The following is a 21,598-nucleotide window of genomic DNA, read 5'->3' as shown; positions in this document are numbered from 1 at the left end:
GTACTGCTGGTAAACTGTCCATTATGGGATCACAACAAGTATGTAACCTGAGAAAAGCATTTGTGCAAAAGTATTTGATCTGCAACAGATCAGAAATTTTGAAAATAAGAAAACAAAAAAAGCTTGGACTCACTGCTCTAGGACACCAACATTTGCCTCAAAATTACAAATGAATTGTCCTCTTAAGTAACTGGGGTAAGCTACCTTCGAACAAAATCTGCTGCTACTCAAAAAAAAAAAAAAAAAAAAAAAAGCCCCGAACTATACGCCAGAGGCTATTCCCTGAAGCTGCTAGTTAAAAGGCAACTGTGGGGGCGCCTGGGTGGCACAGTGGTTAAGCGTCTGCCTTCGGCTCAGGGCGTGATCCCAGCGTTATGGGATCGAGCCCCACATCAGGCTCCTCCACTGTGAGCCTGCTTCTTCCTCTCCCACTCCCCCTGCTTGTGTTCTCTCTCGCTGGCTGTCTCTATCTCTGTCAAATAAATAAATAAAATCTTTAAAAAAAAAAAAAAGGCAACTGTGTACAACTGTATCACTTATTTTTGTTTTCTTTTCCATCTGACACAGAATCTACCCTGGCCAAATTTCAACTTCTATACTACCACAACCACCATTTACCAATCTTGAGCTATTGTCACTCTCCTTTTAAGTTGCCCAGACGCATGGTTGATGTTTTCCAATGCTTACCTGATTTTATCTCATCTGTTAAGCTATTTTCATATGATGAACCACTATCTGCCCCCGGCTTTTCTGGATGTCTTAAATATTATTTAGGTCTCTGGTTTTGTAAAATAAAAATAAATCACCAAAAATGTTTAGCAGATATTTAAAAGATCTTTAATCTTTTCTAATTTACTCATAAATTATAAGCTTATGAGTAAAGATGTTAATAGTGATTAATGCACAGATTGCTGGCCATCAGCCAGGAGTTTCTCAGTGCTTGCCTCCATGGAACCATGTCCCATGAGACTGATCGCACAGTATCGTATGATAAGGCATTAAGAAATCATACATTAAATGAAGAAACAGGCTGAATTTGTATACCCAAGAATGTCCCAAACTTTTTGAAGATGGACTTTTTTTCCTGTTCAAGGAACACTTAATAATATACCATGAAACAACTTATTTGTAAAATATGATTTGGAGCATTAGTCATCATTCAAATTAACTCCTTCCTCTGATAATCCTGTCTATTATCAAATATCACTATGTGCAAACACCTTTATGTAATGCCTAAGAGATATTCCAAATACATTTTGCCTATTTTGTCAATTTTCTCTTCAGGTCTTATAACCTAATTTTCAGGCTAACTTGGCTGTTCAAACTTGTCCATGACCTAAAGACACATTCTTTTAATTCTGTTTCTAACTATAACAGTATTTGACATGTTTAAAGAAATATCCCTATTAACAAAGAGCAATATAGTAACTCTACCTGGTTTTTCTGGATTTCATTGTATTAGTTTCTACGATAGCATGATTTCCTTTTAAGTGCTCTGGAATTGCTTGCCTTGGTTTTTGTAGGAAAGTCAACAAGAACTAGGAAAGAAATGCACTCATTTTGCTTTAAAGGCACTGTCTTTTGAACAGAAACCAGATTTATAGATTAAATTATGCAAGTATCAGAATGAATAAGAATCATTGAGGATATATGAATTCTACGAAAATGGCTCTTCATTCTCCATTACAAATGAGGCAATGAAAAACCAAGAATTAAAAGTTTATAATAAAAACGTAAGGTGATAGCAAAAGAAGAGCAGATATACGTGAGGCAGCAATGGGCAAATGATTGAATTTTCAGGCTAGTTTTCTTTTGTTAAAAGCAGCTCCTCCCTAAAGAAAAATTGATTAACCAGAGAAACTGACAAGGATCACAGGAACCTGGTCAATTTCTCTTAACAGCCAGCTCCACTTGTTAAAGACTTTGAAGCAGAAAGACACCAATTGTCAATTTCCTACAGAAGCCCTTTACACCAGGAAGAGGGAGTGGGGGTGGAAGTTGAGAAAGAGGAGAAAACACACACACACATACAAACACACACACACACACAGAGTGCTGAGAGGGAGCAAAATGAGTGGGAGATTTTAAAATAGCAGTGTCTTAGAAAAGATGGGAAATAATAACACAAAGGAAACAAAGGCTAAGGTGAATTTATAGTGTGGGAGGATATGTCCTGCATCCTTTGTGATGCGCTATTTTTGCTAGCTAAAATGTTTCAGAGCCTATTGTGGTGTCCAACCTCAACTCTAATTAGCATTATCTTAAGAATGGGCCAAGCACCCAGGAGGCAAGAGAAAATTTATAGCATGGAATATATAACAGAAAATGATAGCAATAGGCATACCTTTTAATATATGGCAGGAATACAGTTAATAACAGTAGATTAGGGATGGGCTGTTCCTCGTGTTTGTGTTGAGAAAATGAGTAGGATGGCCAACAATTTAAGTCGACGTGATATGAAAAGGTTAATTCAGTCTGAGTAGAGAGGGGAAATCTCAGTGCATGGAGAACATAAATGGGTGACAACTAATAAATATGTGGATGACTAGAAAATGAGTCAATCACTCTTGAGAAAGGTATATATAAAGAGGGTATAATGGTTGTTTCCTTTCATATTAAATGAAAATTTTTCTTTTAACAAAGGCTTTTTAATTTCTGTTATGTAAGACGGAACCTGAAGTATATTTGCCACTTAAATTTAGGTCAGCATATGACCTGTGTGCATAAAAAGGAATATATACATTTGTGCATCTCTGAAACCATTTTGGGTATTTAAAGGTGAGAAGACCTCCTGGAACCTCCCTGTCATAGAAAATTTTCAGGGGCCCCTGGGTGGCTCAGTCGTTAAGCCTCTGCCTTCGGCTCAGGTCATGATCCCAGCATTCTGGGATCGAGCCCCGCATTGGGTTCCCTGCTCAGTGGGAGCCTGCTGCTCCCGCTCCCACTCCCCCTGCTTGTGTTCCCTCTCTCACTGCCTCTCTATGTCAAATAAATAAATAAAATCTTAAAAAAAATATTTCATGATGAACTAAAGTTTTAAAATTTTTATACAAAATGAAAACAACTTTTTCTATACTTTGTGTATGAAAATAAAAATGTATTAATATAATTCTGTTACTGTTTTTCCCAAAAGACAAAATTTCCCAAAGGATTTAAATTTAAAAAATAAATGTCTCACATATTCAGAGTTGTGAAATTATGAGTGGATTAAAGGAAGAAATAATATAAGTTGTTAGGTTTACTCTTATTTCAAAAAATTTACACTTCAACAAATATTATTTAGAATCTATCACTCAAATGCATAATATATGTGTTTCTCTATACTTTCTTTTCTCAACTCCTAAATTAATTTGTAAATCCCTATTTTTCCTATTATAATTTAATTACCTTTAAATCTCCTCTAATTTATAGTAATAATTTGACAAAGGGAATTGAAAATAATTTTCCCCGTTTTTAAAAAAATCTTTAGACAAAGCACATAAAAATGTAAATGATTCAAAACTAAAATTTAAGTTACAAAGAGAAGAAAAACAGTAAAACAAAATATAGTAAAAGTTAATAAGCAGTAATTTTCTCTGGGTGATGGGATAGTAAGTGATTTTTATTACCATCTTTGTATTCTTCTTTCTCTAAATTTCCTATACTTAACATGTACTACATCTATAATCAGAACAATACAATACATAGCACTCTAGAACTTAAAATGTTAAAATGTTTCATATTTAGCTTTTTAATACATTGTTACTTAAATATGAACTTAGTGGTGGTAATTCCTTATTCCAAATGTCCAGGCTTTCTAAAACCATTTTAGACTATATTTCTGTCTAAAGGAAAGATTATAAAATATTAATTATGAAGCATAATATATTTGGTAAAGCACTTACCAAAGTCATTAAATCAGAGGTTCTTAAATGGTGGCAATTTTGCCCTCCAGGGGACATTTAGCAACGTTGGAGACATTTCTGGTTGTCACAACTAGTGAAGTGGGTTGAGGTCAGGGATATTGCTACCCATCTATAAAGCACAGGACAGCCCCTTGCAGCAAAAAATTATCTGGGCCAAAAGGTCCAACCAAACCCAAAGTGCCAAGGTCGAGAAATTCTGCTGTGGATATTAACCTAGTTCTCCTTAACAATACTACTATATGAACCTCAGAGTATAATTTTTAGACTGCTCTAGAATTCAGACTTAAGAGTTATCTCATTAGTTTTATTTTTTTTTGTTTCCCCCCAAATAAAACACCTTCTTTTACTTTGTTTCTTATACTCCAATTTTTCTGAGATTGATTTCCAGAGTTCAAATATTATTGTGAGGTTTTTAAGAAATTAAAGATGCTATATATTGTACTTGATATGGTTAGTCTATGTTCCTATTTTTCACAGCAGAGATAGAAGATAGAAAGATGGGGGAGTAAGAGTTGGTGTGTGAGGGCAGGTATTTTCACTCATTTTGTTTTGCTCATTGCTATAGGTCACATATTAGGTGTTCAATAATTTTTGTTGAATAAACTGATGGAGCTAAGTCTCGAATAGACCGCTTACCACTAGATTCCCTTTGAGGAGTGATCTACCGGGAGAAGCTCACCAGTAGAAGATCCTAACATCAAGTCATACCATATGCCAAAGCTTCTTTATCTGATATGCCTAACGTTCAGGTGCATGTTCTTCTAGGTACTAACAGAAGAGCAGCCTAATCAAGACTGCTTTGATGAAGATCGCAAGCATAGATGATAGGAAGTTGTAGGGCATTTTAAGATTATTTTTTCTCCACTTTTTAAAAAAACTTTGATTGTTTTATTTCTATATATATATATATATATATATTTTATTTTGTTATATTAGTCACCATACAGTACATCCCCAGTTTTTGATGCAACGTAAGATTATTTTTTAAACTATCGATTGGACCTGGGGATAAAGAAGAGTCATGAGTTAGAAATGACACTGAACTTTTTTTTAAAGATTTTATTTATTTGACAGAGAGAAAGAGCAAGCACAAGCACGGGAAGCAGTAGAGGTAAAGGGAGTAGCAGGATCCCCATGGAGCAGACAGCCCAACTCGGGACTCGATCCCAGGATTCCTGGGGTCATGACCTGAGCCGAAGGCAGACGCTTAACAGCTGAGCCACCCAGGTGCCCCGACACTAAATTTTCATATCCAAGTAACCCAATTTGGTGGAAAGCCTGAGATGGAAGAGGGTGAGAGGCAAAAGGAATTGTTATTGGTGCAAGTTCTACCCAAGGAAATAGAATAAAGGGACAGAGAAGATAAAAGTCACAAGAGTAAAAGAACATTAAGTCTTTTAATAGTAAAATGTAAATAACAGCTCCCTCATGACTGAATAAGCCAACTTAAGTCTTATCCCTGCTCCTGGATTTAAAATAGTTTATTAGAGAATGCCAAGTACTTAGACTGATCAAGCTACCCCTTTCCTTAAAGGTGGAGTTTTCTTTCCCAGGGACACAGAGAGAGGTGAATACGTGAACCAAAGAACTGGGGTTTTGATCAGGATTGAAGGAAGAAATGGATGCTGGGTATGCAACCAACAGCTTCCACAACAAAAACCTTAGATCTTTTTCACACAAGCAGGTATCAAGACAGACTAGCCCCATCCTATACTTGAGGAACGGACTTGCATTCATTATGTTCTTTACTTCTATTATGAACAAAGATGTAGATAACTGTATTTTCTCCATTACATTTTATAGTGTGTGGGTAGTCTCATTTATCTGCTAAGTGTGGGCCCTGCCATCCCTTATACCAGATATCCTTTTCTGCATTACTTCAATTGAGGCATACTGTGGTTTTTTTACTTTAAAAAACAAAGAAACAAAAAGAGGAGGACAGTCAGGATACCTAGTACTCACTCCCCTTTCAGGCATGAGGCTAAACACTTAAAATACATTAACTCAAATCCTTGCAACTCTATAAAATTAGTATTGCTACCTGATTTCTATAGATAGGAAATCTGAGGTAAGGTAATGTGACAAAATTCAAACAGCTGGTAAGCACTGGAGCTGGGATTCAAACCCAGGTCTATCTCACTACAAGGTCTCCACTATTAACATTTAATATATTCTCATCTCCCTAATGATATTGCCACTTAAAACATGTATTGAACATCCTAGTCAGTTTTCTCTGGACTTAAGAAGAGAATTAGACAGGTAAGTCCTTCCCCTCCAATAAACTGCAGACACTTTAGACTTAGCAATAAACTATAGTAATAGTAATAAATACAGTACAGAAGCCACCATCTTTTCTGCTAAGGGCTAGGGTACAGAAACCCAAAAGCATTCTGGGCCCACAAGTGCAGAGTTTACCAGACATAACTCAACGTATAATGAACATGTACAAGTGACATAAAAAAATATTGAAAATTGAAAATTAGCTGAACACCAAGATTTCTAAACAACGTGAGTTTGCATATGCTCTCTTGGTCAATATGAACTCTGTTAGTTTCTAGGTATTTTCAAGGCCAATCTCAAATGGTCTCTATGTAAAGCCTTCCCTGCTGCTAAAAGCATGGGCAATTCCTACCTTAATGCTCTTATCTTAGCATTTATCACTCTGTTGTAACTGTTAGTCACACACACACACACACACATAACCACAAGCTTCTTAAAGACAGAGACTGGATATTAATGATCTTAATAATCCTATAATGTCCAATAGAGTTCCATTTTCCCTCCTGCCTGTGTACAATTCCCTTCCTCTATTAGAATATTCTTTTCCTTGTTCTTTGTCTACTCATTCCTCATCCCTCTTCGCAAATTTACTGCTCCAAAGAAGCCTTCCAAACCCAAAGACTAGGCCAGGTTCCTCACATAGACTTATAGCACCATGAACATTTTCTTCATAGCACTCAAAGCAGTTTTTACTTTATTTTCATTTTCGTGATCTGTCTGTCTCCCCTACTGTTCTTTAAGCAACCCGAAATCACAATCCCTGTCTGCTTTTTGCTCACAATTCAATCTCCAGCACTCAGCATAAGATAAGCACATTAATATAAAATTTGAACAGTTAAAAATGTTGCTGGAACCCAGAGATTTAAGAGCACAACTCTGGAATCATACTGCTGGCTCAACCACATGAAATTAGGCAATTAGGCTCTCTAAGATCATTTCTTCATCTGTAAAAATGAGACAATAATAGTAACTCTCTTTCAGAGTTGTGAAAATTTAATGGATGTAGAATGCTTAGTACAGTACTTGGCACATGCAAGCACTCTATAAAAGTTACATGATAACTATTGTTATCATTCTGTTACTGATATCATTGTTACTGATGTCTTGATTACCATCATTGCTACAATACTGACAGGCTATAGCTGAAGGGCTCTCTAGTGTTGGCAGAACAGAAGCATTGGTTGAGGGGAGTTACACCAGTGGCTTTGGATGAATGTCACATAGGATCAAATGGTAACAAACTGGAGTCTATCCCCAGGCATGCAGTAGTGGGAACTTAGTATTAGCAAGCAGCTGAAAAACAAAACAAGCATAAAATGTTTGTTTATCTAGAGGAGGGCTGGACCAGTAGGAAGAATATATGATTGCATTCTAACGATATTTTTAAAGTTCTTCTATCAAAAGATTGCCATTTTTATATTACCTAAATATGCTTGCTATTGTATTTTTGTATTTGCCCTTTAAGTAGATAATATTTAAAATTTTCAAGATATCTTTGGTTCATTCCTTAAAACCTAAGTATTATGTAATATTTACTTTTACATTTATCATTTACTATTACATGTATCATCTGTCAGATATAAATTAAGACTTCTAAAATCCTCACTAAGCTAATTGTGAGATTCCATGACCATTCTGCTTAAGTTTTTCAAACAAGGGTCAACAAGTAGAAGAGACTTTAAAAATGCCTGTGTAGCTAAGTAAGGGCTTACCCTTTAAGAAGAGGAAATGGTAGCAGAAATATCTCCAGTGCAATAGAAGAAATTTGGGCCCTTCAACAATCTTCCACTATAGTTTATAGTGTTTACCCCACTAAATCTGTATTTTTTACTCATCTTGGAGGGAAAAAAAGATTTTGTGAACAACCTCTCTAAGGAAGTAAATAATTACAACATTTCTAGATCTATCAATATCAATTTATTTTCACTGTTGGCCTATTTTATGATTTAGTTTGTGAATTCAAAAGTCCTCCTCTAAGCAAAAGCAGGTTACACACAAAAATATTATCTTTAGGGGTGCCCGGGTGGCTCAGTCGGTTAAGCATCTGACACAGAGTAAAACATTTCATATACTCTTGTTTTGGAAATTTAGGTAAATGCTACAAATATCAGTAAGTGTTTAGAAATTACCTAACCATCCATTGCTTTTGTTTGTAACTCATCCTCTCCCTCAAAGTTAGGAAAATCACTGGCCGCAGCCATTAGATAAGGTATAAAAGATTTAACCAAAGCTAAGTAAAGAGAGGAAAAGCGAAGGACTAGGCTGGACTTTGCTAATGCCTAAACAGACAAAGTAGACTTCTTTTTCAGTAACAACAGTAATATCCAGTGTACCAAAAACAAATTTTAAATTAACTTAGAATAAGTTCGAAACACTCCTATTATTTATTATTAACATTTTCTCAACCATACTCTTCTCTAAGGGATGATACTTCTGCTAAAGACAGACACTTTGTGCTGAGTGATTGCTTTTTCCTGGTATCTCTAGAGCTAGGGCCTCAGGCTTCCTTCCGAAGGGGCAGAGGAGGGGGAGGGGGAAAACAGGGAAAGAAGTAGACTAACAAGAGTCCACTTAGGGCTTTCATAATTCCTAGGGGCAGATCAAATGATGTTAGGGCAGGGAATACCTTAGGAACATCATAGTGCTTTAATAATTTGAGTAATTTCTTTTTTCAATTTACAGCTAAAAATTTTTTAAATGTAAGTCAAAATAATTAACTCTTTGGAATTAAAATCTTCCTCTGAAAATACTTTTTTTTTTTTTTTAGTTTTTGATGTAATGTTCAATGATTCATTAGTTGCACGTAACACCCAGTGTTCGTCACATCACGTGCCCTCCTTAATGCCCATCACCCAGTTACCCCCATCCCCCCCACCTCTCTTCCCACAACCCTCAGTTTGCGAAAACATTTTATGAGATTTTCCAAAAATCATTCAGATTTTGTAAATTTGGGTAACTGAACAGATGTCAAAATTGAATTTCACAGGAAATTCTGGATTACCTTTACACATATTAATGGTTTAATAATGACCAGATAGTTTTTAAAATTAAAGGCAGAAAGGATGGAAAGATGATCAACACCTAACAAAGCAATTTCCCAAATATTACCTGTTAACATTTTTAAAAATCAGAATGTCTTTACAAAAATAAACACGCAACCCTAAGATAAAGAATATGTACTGAAACAAATGTCCGTATTTATTTGGCCTTTCATGTATTTCAACTACTTAAAAAATTACTTCCTATTTATTATGAAGTTTATTTTAGGAGAAAGAAAATCCAGAAATGAAATTATTCATGAACTGTATAGTCACAATAACCCACATGAAAACCCCAAATGATATTACTCCCACAAATGAGCCTTATACTTTCGAACAAACATGAAGTCACTTAAAGCCATACAAATTCATTGTAAAAATTACTTTTCTCTGCACAAGTTAAAAATTTTTTTTGCAGGAAAAAACACAGAGTTATAAAAGTAAAACACTCAACCTTTCACCTTCAAATATTAAATTTTGTTTGAGGCAGGGGGAAAAAAGCACATAGTACATACACATACAAAAAAAAAAACCCAGTAGCAATTTTTTTTAAATTGCTACGCTTTTGTTTGTTAATATTTTTATTTTAAACTTACAGTGATACTAAGATACCAAATAGATTATCTCAACGATAAATATAAATACTAGATTTAAATACTTAATAATAGCCTTGGTGTTTTATGAATAGCTTGCTATTCATAAATGTATATGAAGATCACAGAATTGGAAGATTTAATATCCTAAGCCTTTCCCAAAAGCAAAATTTGGTGACAATTAAAGCATTAAATAAAATGTCAATAAATAATTATGTTAATTAATTAATTAAACAGAAACTGAAATATTCAGTTGCAAAGCACATGTAAAATAAATCACTTGGTATAAATTTTAATGTCAATAAAGCATGGACCAGCACATTAATTACAGACTTCATACCAGATCCTAGTTATTGAAAAGCTGCTATATCCACTTTTATTAATAGAAACTTAAGAAGCTTTCCTATATATCAACAAATTTTTCATATTTTGAAATCTAATTAACCAAATTATCCAGGTTTGATAACAAAATCATAGGATTAAATATCATTGCTTTTTAAGATCTATAAGACGATAAAAATGAAACACCGCTTTTCTATGGAACAACAGTCTGGAACATTTCATTGAAATATAATATTTTAACTAAAAATGCATCCTAGATTTTAAAATAGTATTGTTCTCAAAAGTCTTTTAAAAGTATTTACGTGCTTGGAAGTATCATGTGCCAAAGAACACTATATTTTAAAAAACTTTGAGAAGATACTCTTTTAAAACTACCATTACTTTAAATATTTTACTTATTATTTAGTGACAACTATATTGTTTACTAAAATAGAATTTAAATATTTGAAAAGATAACTTAAAGAGCAAGTTCAAATAACCTTAAAGATTAAATATTTAATGATTCATACTAAATCATAACATAATGACTAAATAACCACATTAGAACGAAATATCAACATTTTCCTCACATTATCTAACTTCATAATAAAATATTTGACCATTATATTAATAGCCTAAGAGGTGCATAGCACTTTCTCCCAAACAGCTACCTACAATACTTACTATTACTCAAAGGTTAGTTAGACGGAAGAGGAACAAGAGAAAATGCAACCAATTAACTTCTTCTTATATTTACACCAGTCTTGTAACACATTTCTTTTTTCCTACCAGCAAGTTTTCCTTGCTAAATCATCCCAACCACCACTTCTACTTTTTTTACACTGTGAGTTCTGAGAAATAAGCTACAATTCAGAAACCCCAAATGATTCTAAAAGAAAATAGAAAAATAAGTACACTACGAAGGTACCACAATGCAGATAAAAAGAGCAGTATTATTTAAAAAATCTATTCAGTGACCTTTTTTGGCTTCCGAAAAAAACAACAGAATGTATGTAAACTGAGGTATAGTTGTTCAAAAACAAATATTTTAATGCATAAAACACATGAATTCAGTAAATATTTCCATGAATATTTCATACAAACATAAAACTTTGATATCTTATTCATTTTGAGATTCACTTCCATCCTATCTGTAGCTAACCAAAAGGGAAGTCACATGACTTACACAATGAAAGAGAAAGAACAGTTTTCTTTCCTTTCCTTTCTACAGGAAGAAACAAAAGCTCGGTATTAGCTATCCAAGGCCAATGGGTGGGGCCTGCAAGCCAAAAAGCTGTAATAGATTGAGGTTAATCTTAATGGGGGCCCACTCGAATCTTATGAAAGCATCAAAAATGTGAAAACAGCAACCAAAGCTTACAGAAAATAAGAATCATTTAATGTAAGTTATTTTTCACAACTAGAAAATTCTATAGGGACCTAATTCAGTTTATAAACAACGTTGCTGCTTTTGTTGGGGTAAAATCACCTAACTGTGATTCCCTACACAGATACATACACCATCCCCCACCAGCGCACAGATACTTCACAAGCTTCTTGAATAAATAGGAGTATCCAATGTCCAGGGTGATGGGTGGTCCTGAGGTCCTGAACCAGAGCTGTATACTTTTAAGGGATGCTGAGATAAGAACAAAGTGTTTTGTGTTTGTTTAAACCTGGCTCTATATTTAAAGTCTTCACACCATTATTGATACAGTTCATAAACTTGTACTATAATTGATTCAAGCAAATTTTAACTGTCAGTATAAATACTGGAAATAAAACATATCACAACAAAATAAATACTTTGGGACTTTTTATAGATCTGATTGAAATTAACTAATTCAATTTACTGAAAAATAATCACTACATTTCAAAGCTGTAAAAATCTCAACCTAAGGTAGAATATCGTACCATCACACTTTCACTACCAACAGGGTGCTTTTGTAATATCTTATGAAATAACATGTATTTAAATAAAATTATATACAGCAAATAAGTTGCAATGCAATGAAAAACTTCTAAATTAATGAAATTAACCCATGCAGAGTCACAATCAAGCATCCACTATTATGCCCATCTTTATACTCAAGTCTTTATTTTAGGTCTAAGAGAAAGAGATTTTTTACAGAGCAGAAAGGCAGGATTTACAAGTGGCCCAAGGAAAAGATAAGCAATGAATAGTTCTGACCCCAGCTTCTCTGGCTTGATCAAGTGGGTCTGCAACCTGAGCCAAAGGGCGCAAATTCCTCACCATTCAAAATTCTTCAATGGCATGGGGGAGGAAACAGTGAAAGGGGCAAACGTGCAAATCCAACTGTCCTTAGATTTAGTATTCAACTAAAAATTTTAATTAGAGAGCTAAATAAATGAGCTCAATACTGTGTGATTAAATTTCATATTCATAGTTTAACCAGTCCTTAAAAAAGCAGCTTTTTTTACTTGTTAAAATTGAAAAAAAAAATGTATTCATTTATCTTCTCAAATGTATGACTTACACATAAATGTGTTAGGTATGTGTCTCTAATATCATTTAATCTATTTAAGGAAGTTGTTGAAAGTGGAATTAGTCTCCAAGTACCAGTGTTTCCATATTATAAGCAAAATGATGTATTATTGAAGTCATACTTTGTAAAAACAGTTGAAAGAATTCATTCCAAGCTCCACAATGTATCAAGGATCCATGAAGTTTTTAAAGCAACAGATAGAACCTATGTTGTCGGACTTCTGTTACAAACTGAAACTATGGATAAAGAATTCATCTGAATGAAGAAAGTGTTTAGATAAAAGAATTTAGTATTATATAGTATTTGGGAACATTGTTGCTACGATCAGCAATGGCCTAGGTAACTGCTTGCAATGCCTAAGGAAATAAAAGGTCATGAAGAAATCATGGCCAGAGTAAAGTTAATTTGAATTTTACATAGAGTCTTTAGATAACATAGCACAATAAAACTGAACAAGAATCTTAAAGTTATTAGCAAACTTAAAAGATTTTGAAATAAATGCCAACTTTAAGATTAACAAAGTAATAAATTAAAGTGGGTTTTGATTCTTAAAAAGTGGATTGTTATAACAAAAGGTTAAAGCAGCTAATAAAAGTTAAGTGTGTTATTAATAGCACAGTAAAATGATTCTAAATATTGATAAAGATAGTTTCTACATAAGAAATCTGAAAACTATGTATTTTAAGATTGATAAGAAATCACTGTATTTAGCTCAAGATTTGAAAACTAACATTTATTATTTTATCATAGTTGCCCCCAATTTAAATGGGTAGAAGTTGCATAACTAGGTTTCGTAAAAAAGTGAATGGCTGATGGGAAAAAATGATCCATTGCTTTTAAACCTCGTATGAAAAGAATGAGAATTGGAAAAATCTTATTAAAAAGTTTGCTAAAAAGAAGAAAATAATATATAGCAAACTGGAGAGCAGAACTCTTAAATCTACCATCCAACAGTGCTTTACACCTACTATGTGATCAATAAAAAAACACCTGAATAAATATTGAACCAGAAATTTTTCTAGAGTAACCATTTTCTTACAAGTTAGTACTTTTACACAATACACCATCTTGTCAATTTACACCTCTAAGAATGTTTACTCATTGAGATAGAAATCCATTAAATTTCTAACAAGAAATATGAATATCAATAAGCCTAATTATGCCCCTTAGGTAGGCAATGAGTTTACACTGCATGAAAAAGTACCATAAGGATAAATGAAATTAAGACGGAAGATCAGTGAAATGCATACTAATTAATCTTGATTTCACAAACACAGAAACTACTAGTGAAAAAGAAAGCAGAAATAACTCTAAAGAGAAATGAAAAACATTAAAATAAGTGTGGGCTGTATTTGATAAAGGATACTGAATTGTAGCTTATGTCTAAGGTGACAAAGTTAAAAAGAACCAGATCAGTTAACCAGTTACTATGACATATCAATAAACATATAGAACAACAAAACCTTTTGTCTTCAAGGGTGACTGACTACAAATGGACACAAGGGAACTTTTTGGGGTGATGAAATGTTCCATATCATGCCTGTGGTGTTAGTTAACATAATTTGTCAAAACTCATCTAACTGTAACTTTAAGTTGGTCAATTTTATTCTGTATAAATTATACCTGAATAAAGCAGAGAATAACAAAATATAAATGACATGAGCTTACTATCTTTTACAAATTTTGACAGTTTACATAGTGAGATTATTAATGAAAATATAGTGCTCAAAATAAAAATTAAAACTATAAACCTAGTGTTGTTACATCCTTAAATTATTCTCATGTATACTACCTCAATGAGCCCTTACCCTAACCCTGAAAAATGGACAGGAAAGATATTATTGAACACATTTCACCTATGGGAACACTGAAGCGCAAAGGAAGTGACTAGCCAAAACTAAGACCACCAAGTGAAAGAGCCAAATCCAAGCCTTCATTTCTGAAGCTTTATCCCTTAGTCTACCATACTATCACTTCTTAGTAATATTAACTATGTACAACAAACATCACTGAGCCCTTACTATCTCCTGGCTCAGTGTTAAATGTTTTACACGTGTAATAACATTTAATCCTCATAATAACCCTATACAAAAGTGGTTACTGTTTTGTCCCCTCCCTTTATGGGACCCTGAGACACTGACAAGGTAACTCACTTCCCCTACAAACAATGAACTGGGATTTGAAGACTGATCTATTTGGCCAGAAGCTATACTACTGCATAGTACCTCACAAAGATTAAATAATTAGTTATAGAACAAAAAGTATTAAATTATCACAGCAGGTCTATTTAAAATACTATACACAAACTGGATGTGTACAACTGAATACTCAGGTAAAACTCATGATAAACTATTAAAACAATCTGTATAACTAATTAATTTCCAAGCCTCTATTTATATCTTGATATTTTAAACAATAGTAAACAATATTATATGCCAAAAATTATAATAAAATGCTTTGTAGTTCACTGCAATGGAAATTAAGCTATTAGCATTATACAATACATTTTGCCCAATTTTAAAAAGAGCACATAAAAGAAGGTACCAATTTAATTTTCTACCATGACTATATGCCACTGAAAATAACTTCTCTGTGATTTTATCGTGGCAAGGACTAGGTTACATTTTAGTTTATTTATTAGACACACACTTGCTACACAATTTATATAACACCCTGAAAAGTTAGGTATTAATTACTCCAACTAGCTGCAGGTTATAAAAAGAAAGATAAGAATAAATCTATCAATTATCTATAAATCTTAGGTTAGACAGCATTTCCAAATTGTCAAATGTTTAGACACTGGGTGGGGGGGCTGTAATTTTCAGATAATTTCCCAATTTGTTGCTAGATGGAAATAAGATCAATCCTGATATATCAAAATGCAATATAACAAACACTTTTGTTACTCATTCAATAGAAGTACTCATTAAAAGATAATTTCTAAATGTACCCCACTGATCTACAATGTATTTTCTTGAATATGTTACTGTTAACTTTTCAATATCAGAAGATGTTATAATCAAATTATTTTAGAGAAGAATATAAACCATTTAAGTTTCCTATGGACTGTATATGTTACAATGCCATAACCTATAGTAACTATATGTTGAACAAGCTGAATTCAGTGAGAAATATCTCAAAATATAAAGAATTGATAATAAAATAACTATATTTCATATGTAGTTCTAAATCAAGTCAAAAGAATATCATATTTAAAGTAATACATTTCCAGTTTAATTAATCAGAAATACCCTCACTTTATTTGTTTAGGTTATACTTGGATTAGAAATAAAAACACAGCACACCATATTTATAACTAGTAATTTTTAGGGTAATCACAATACCAAAAGAACGACTCAGTTAAGATACACAAAACTATCTGTAATATCTATGTAATTTCTGAACAGAAAGAACTCTGGCAAGTTTAAATAATAAGGCTTCCTTGCTGCCCAAAAGCAACAAAATTTACAACAATGATCTCACTTTTTATCCACCATGTTGAATGCAGGCAACAAAAGAAGTTTTTAACTTCTCATGAAACCCAAGAACTGTAAGATTCAGTTAAAGGTAGATTAAAGTTGTTATGCTAAATACTTGTAAGTGGTTTCTCACATATTTGTTTAAAAAACAATTCTTTGATTTATTGCCTTCATGTTTCTGTGATTAATCTTTAAAAAAAGAATAAAAATAAGAGGAAAATATTTAAAACTTACAACAATAATCTTCATTCATTTTTATTGCAGTATAGTTGGTATGCATCAACAGTATTTAACATGAGGAAGACTACCTTAAATATATGGCCAATTCACACTTCATGTTTAATTAGAATAAAAATAACTTTTTAGAAGTAAACAAAAACGAAAACAAAAGGGTCTGGAAAATGGAACAGCATTTGAAAATCAGAAGTAAAGTATCTAATATCTTTCAAGACAATGTAAGTCATAAAATTTTGATTTAAATGCCTTCTTTATATGTGATTTTATGATTAAATAGCTTTAAAGCATTTCATTTGGGATTCTTTCAAACTGATCAAATGGGCAAATCATCTTGAAAACTTGGTAGCTTTAGGAAACATTTTCAAAATATTAAAATGCATAATTCACTAACAAATGAGCTGCAACTGTTAAATGATCATATTTTTTAATTTCTAAGATTTTGCTTTGTCTAAATAATTTTTGACACTGACATTTTCAACAGGCCCAAGAATAATAATAATCACAACCATTCTGCATGTGAAAAATGTTTTCATGCTAAACTATGATACAAATAAAGATGGCTAATAAATTGGTGATGAAATATTATGAAAAGATCCTTAAACATGAACATACTGGAGCAAATCTGTTTTCATAAATGCATAATTAATAATCATTGAGACATGAACTCTCTGTTACATCAATTGAACTGTGTATAATACATAAAATTTTCATATATTTAAAAACTATCTCCAAATGTTTTCATATCCTATATTGTTAATAAAAATGCTTCAAATTTAGCTCAGTTACAGTAATTATTCTTATTTCTTCTATTTCCATTGCTTTGAGATGTTTTCTTGAGCAAAGTAATAAAAGGAATATAAAATACATTAAATCATTGTAATATGGACATTTGTGTTTTCCATTAAGATCAAAGTATAAACCAGAAATAAAGAGCATAAGAAGAAAACATCAATACTTGAAAGGTAAATTAAAAATTAAAAATTAAAAACCAAATTATTAAGCCTATCAAGTAATGGTAGCTAAATTACAGTCATTTTGAAATTACTTTCTCTCTGGAAAAAAATTCTTACATAAATAGTGAAATAAATGAAATACATTTATGTCAAAAATTCTTTATACCATAGTTAATGGCAAAGAATTCCAGATATATAATTGAAAAAACAAAGAAAATATTATTATGCAAATGAGCTGAAGAGAGGAAAATAAAGAGAATGGATTCTACACCCTACCACCAACAAAATAAAGTTTATTTTTTTCATTAGGTAAGAAAATGACGTTGGAAATAAATATCAAAATTTATGTAAAGAAAAACTTAAATGACAATAAACATCAATAAGTAGTTATTAGGGAATATTGCCCTTCTCCAAAAAGATCTAACTTTAACTACCATGTGACTCTTCTAAACTATCATTAAATATTAAGTTTTGTCAAAGTTTATAATATTTCAAAAGGTTGCAAGAGACCTATCCAGGTAATTTAAACATGTTATTCCACAATCTAACTGTAGGTGCCATTTTTTTTTAACTTATCAGTAACAGTAAACTAAAAGAAATATTAATATTAGCACTTACAAAATAATTGTACTCTAACTGATGAAATCACCTTAGTAGCAACCTAGACTTACAAGTCTGTATTAACCATGTATGTATATTCTTACTTCAGTTGAGAGATACATCTCTGTGCTTTGCACTGGATTCTCAAGTAAAAAAATTCCTACAAATGTATCCTATTTACAAACTAAATCATCATCAAAATTTTCCAATTTTCATCATTAAATATTCTAAGGAACAACTCAAAAACAATAAGCTGTAACAAAATTCAAAAATATAGTATTTATATATTCTTGTTAAGTTTTTAAAATTATTAAATACTATCAAGTCTCCATATTAGCATGTGTTAGAATGCATATATTCATTACCAATCTATAATCATATTATCATTTAAATCACAAGTTAATATTAGGAAGTCAAATGAAGACTGTCATTTTTAAACCACCAATGGAGCATACCATCCTCAGATAGCAGAATCTCACTGCATTTATCAACAAGTCTAAAGATAAGAAAGGTACAGCACCTAAGTCATGTTTATTTTTGAGAAGTTGGTGACATTACAGAGACTAGAAGAAAGTGTGATTGTATTCTTGCCAACAAATTTTAAATAGAATTATGTTAACTATGAATGTACAGCTCTATTTTAAAACTACACATGCAAATATTCTCTTCATTTCATAGCAACTAAATTGTTCTTGATGTGCAGTTCTTTGCAGTAGAGATTTTTTTTGCTATTCCTGTTTATTTTTATGTTTTTTTAAATTTATTTATTATTGAAGTAGATGTAGTCAATATTTTTTAAAGAAAAAAAAATCCTGGGAGCCACAGCATGAATTTTTAAATATTATGTTAAAATTATTTTTTATTTCCCCAAATATATACTATTAAAACTGTTTCATAATACTTAAAAAATATCTAGTGACACATGTACTTATGAAGACTCCAAAAAAAAAAAAACACCCAAAACTATTCCATGTACTTAAAATAATGAGTACAAATTGGTTCAGTTGAACATTTAAAATTCTTAATTACCTACAATGCTTATTCTCTCATAACAAAATAGTATATGGACATAATAGGGGGGAATCTAATTTGAATTATACATCAAATATATTATGTTTTCAAAAATTCACATACAGTAAAAATGGCAGTAATAATTTAAAAAGTATTTTAAAAACTTTTGTTAAATGGTTCCTGAATTGCAACCTGATTGTGTAAGTGATGCTGACATTACACCTGTACACATCATTTATGACCATCTAATTATTACTTGCAGTTTTATGGCTAAAATCTGTAGGATTCCTGCCTTGTTCAAAATAATTATTCATATGATTTATATGCAATATAATAGAAACCCCTCTACCAAGGCATCAAAATCAAGAAGAAAAAATAAAGCAACTGAAATCTACATAATTGTGATATATTTCAAAAAACGAATATTGTAGCTATCAAAAAAATTCCCTGAAGAATCACTCTCTAATTTTAATTTAAAGAATATCACTGCCCTGGTTTTTTACATCACAAAAATGTTAATACTTAAGTTTTATCAACTTTTTTACATACTTCTTCCTAAAAATGTAAGAATTCAAATGTACACATTTTATGAGAATATTTCTCATACATCATTTTAATACTGTTTTATTAGTAAATACATGATTTGTAACAGAAGATTAAAGCAAGTTTAATATTAATAATCAACATTTGTACTCTAGAAACTGTTCACTATCCATAAATAGAAATTTTCCAGCAATACAGTATTTCATAATCCAGTGGATATACTTACGTTTACCAACATATAACCATTAAATGGCTTAAATTTGGATGTCTTGTGGTTCTAAACATTAATACTGGTTAATAAAATGTCTAATATTTAAATGTATTAAAAGGTAAACACAGGAAACCAAATTATAACAAGGTGTGATCAAAGAAGAAAAGGGCTATTTTTTTTCATTCATCTATAAAACAAATTTATGAGATCGTAAAGAACAATTTAACAACCTAAAAAAGGTTCAAAGTGGGGAAAGCCAGAGCCTGAGAGAAAATGGATTTGTCAATGATTTTAGTCATTCAGTATAGGGAGGAAAAAAGCAGAAAATGTAGGTCCATTTTGTAATATAATGTAGGAGGCATAAAATCCAGTAGCCTGTCTATGGACTTCTATTTATGTATTTAAACCCTGTTTTAATTCACAGATTATGCTGATCCTTCCACATGTAAACAGCCAATAATGATGGCCAGGCCCTTAGGAAAGGAAAACACACCACACAGCAAGGTCAGGAAGCTACCAACCACCACAGGACAACAGATCAAAACAGAATGGTTTCATATGTTTCTATTGTTTATATACTTAATTTGAAGACGATATTCCTTGGGGAGTAAAGGAGGTTGTAAATATTACCAGCAACATACAACACAGTATCAAATAAAATACACACTTTTCATGCAAATATACTAAGTATTTCCTGTATGTATCTGTCTGTCAGTCTGTAGTATTGATAGCCATTCATTGAATTTTTTAAACTTAAATGTCAAGCCAAAATAAACCTCTTTGGTCTTAAATCCTGTTACTCCTAAGAATTCCTTACAGAGAATTACCTTCTTTCAGTGAAATAATCAAGCTCACAAAATGTAATTTTTTTTTTTTACTATAGATTAAGCAATAGATGAGTGAAAATAGAGAGGTACTAATTCATTTGTTTTGGGGTTAAAATTTTGAAAATGATAAGCAATGACATTCTGTTTGGTATTTAAGCATCTTAAAAAATCACAACACAATATAAGCAATGGTGGAAATTACCCAAAGTAGCAGACTTGAACATTTTAAACACACAAACTAGAGCCACAGCTGGCCACATGTTTTTTGAGTTCAGTTTCTTAAAGAGACAGTATCCTTGGACCTATGCCCTAAAGGGGAGCACATTTCTAAAATATTTGATTACCAAACATCTTCTCTTGGCATTTCTTCTAATCCACAGTAGGCCAACAGTGTTCTATTTTATTTTACTGTAAAATCAAATTATTATTTATGTGAAACTACAAATGACTATCAGGGAGGCAGAAACAAAATAATAGGGGAAGCTACTGTGACTAAAGATATCTACAGTAAGGAGAACCACAGATTTCCTATACTAGCAATTTCTTTTTAACTTAAAATGATCATGGTTTCTTCATTCATTTCCCCACTCATTCACCCAGCATAGGCGACAGAGTATATTGCAACCGATAACACCGGAAGCTACACTACAGCAATTTCGCTGTCGAATGGAGAGGGGAACTTGCTAATAAAGTCCACCAGCACCCAAACAGTGAAATTTCAAGGACTTCATTTTCTGTTTAGGAAAAGATACCAGTAAGAGGCCCATACACATACCCTAAACACCGGATTAACTCAGGATGTTAAGGAAGATTTTCTCTTTCAGTGTAAGTCCATTGACAAACCTACTGACCAACTCCTGCACATGGAAAAAAGGAGAAGGGGGGAAAAGAAGTTTGGCTTACTTGGTGTACAAACACATCGACTGGAATATCCAAGGGGCTTCCCTCTCGGTTTATCATGGAGATGAATCCAAATCCCATTCGCACATTGAACCACTTACAGTGGCCAGTTCCGTGCAAAACCTGGGATTCCTCCTCTGCCTGCTCCGGCAGCTTCCCGGGCTCTTCTCCACCACCTTTGCTTGCCCCGCCT

The 21,598-nt window shown here is 32.4% G+C and overlaps 1 protein-coding gene across 1 annotated transcript in view; it reads right to left on the bottom strand.

The window, feature by feature from the left end:
- Window positions 1-21,598, bottom strand: part of LIN28B (lin-28 homolog B) — a 122,332-nt gene that overhangs the window by 99,672 nt on the left and 1,062 nt on the right. Inside the window, exon 2 of the mRNA XM_019797275.2 lies at window positions 21,409-21,596. Within this exon, the coding sequence (XP_019652834.1) occupies window positions 21,409-21,596 (188 nt within the window). The remainder of the gene's footprint in view (window positions 1-21,408; window positions 21,597-21,598) is intronic.

Source organism: Ailuropoda melanoleuca, chromosome 10, assembly GCF_002007445.2.
Source record: "Ailuropoda melanoleuca isolate Jingjing chromosome 10, ASM200744v2, whole genome shotgun sequence".
Lineage (NCBI taxonomy): Eukaryota > Metazoa > Chordata > Mammalia > Carnivora > Ursidae > Ailuropoda > Ailuropoda melanoleuca.
The sequence above is the reverse complement of the archived record's forward strand: the minus strand, read 5'-3'. Positions and strand labels throughout refer to the sequence as shown.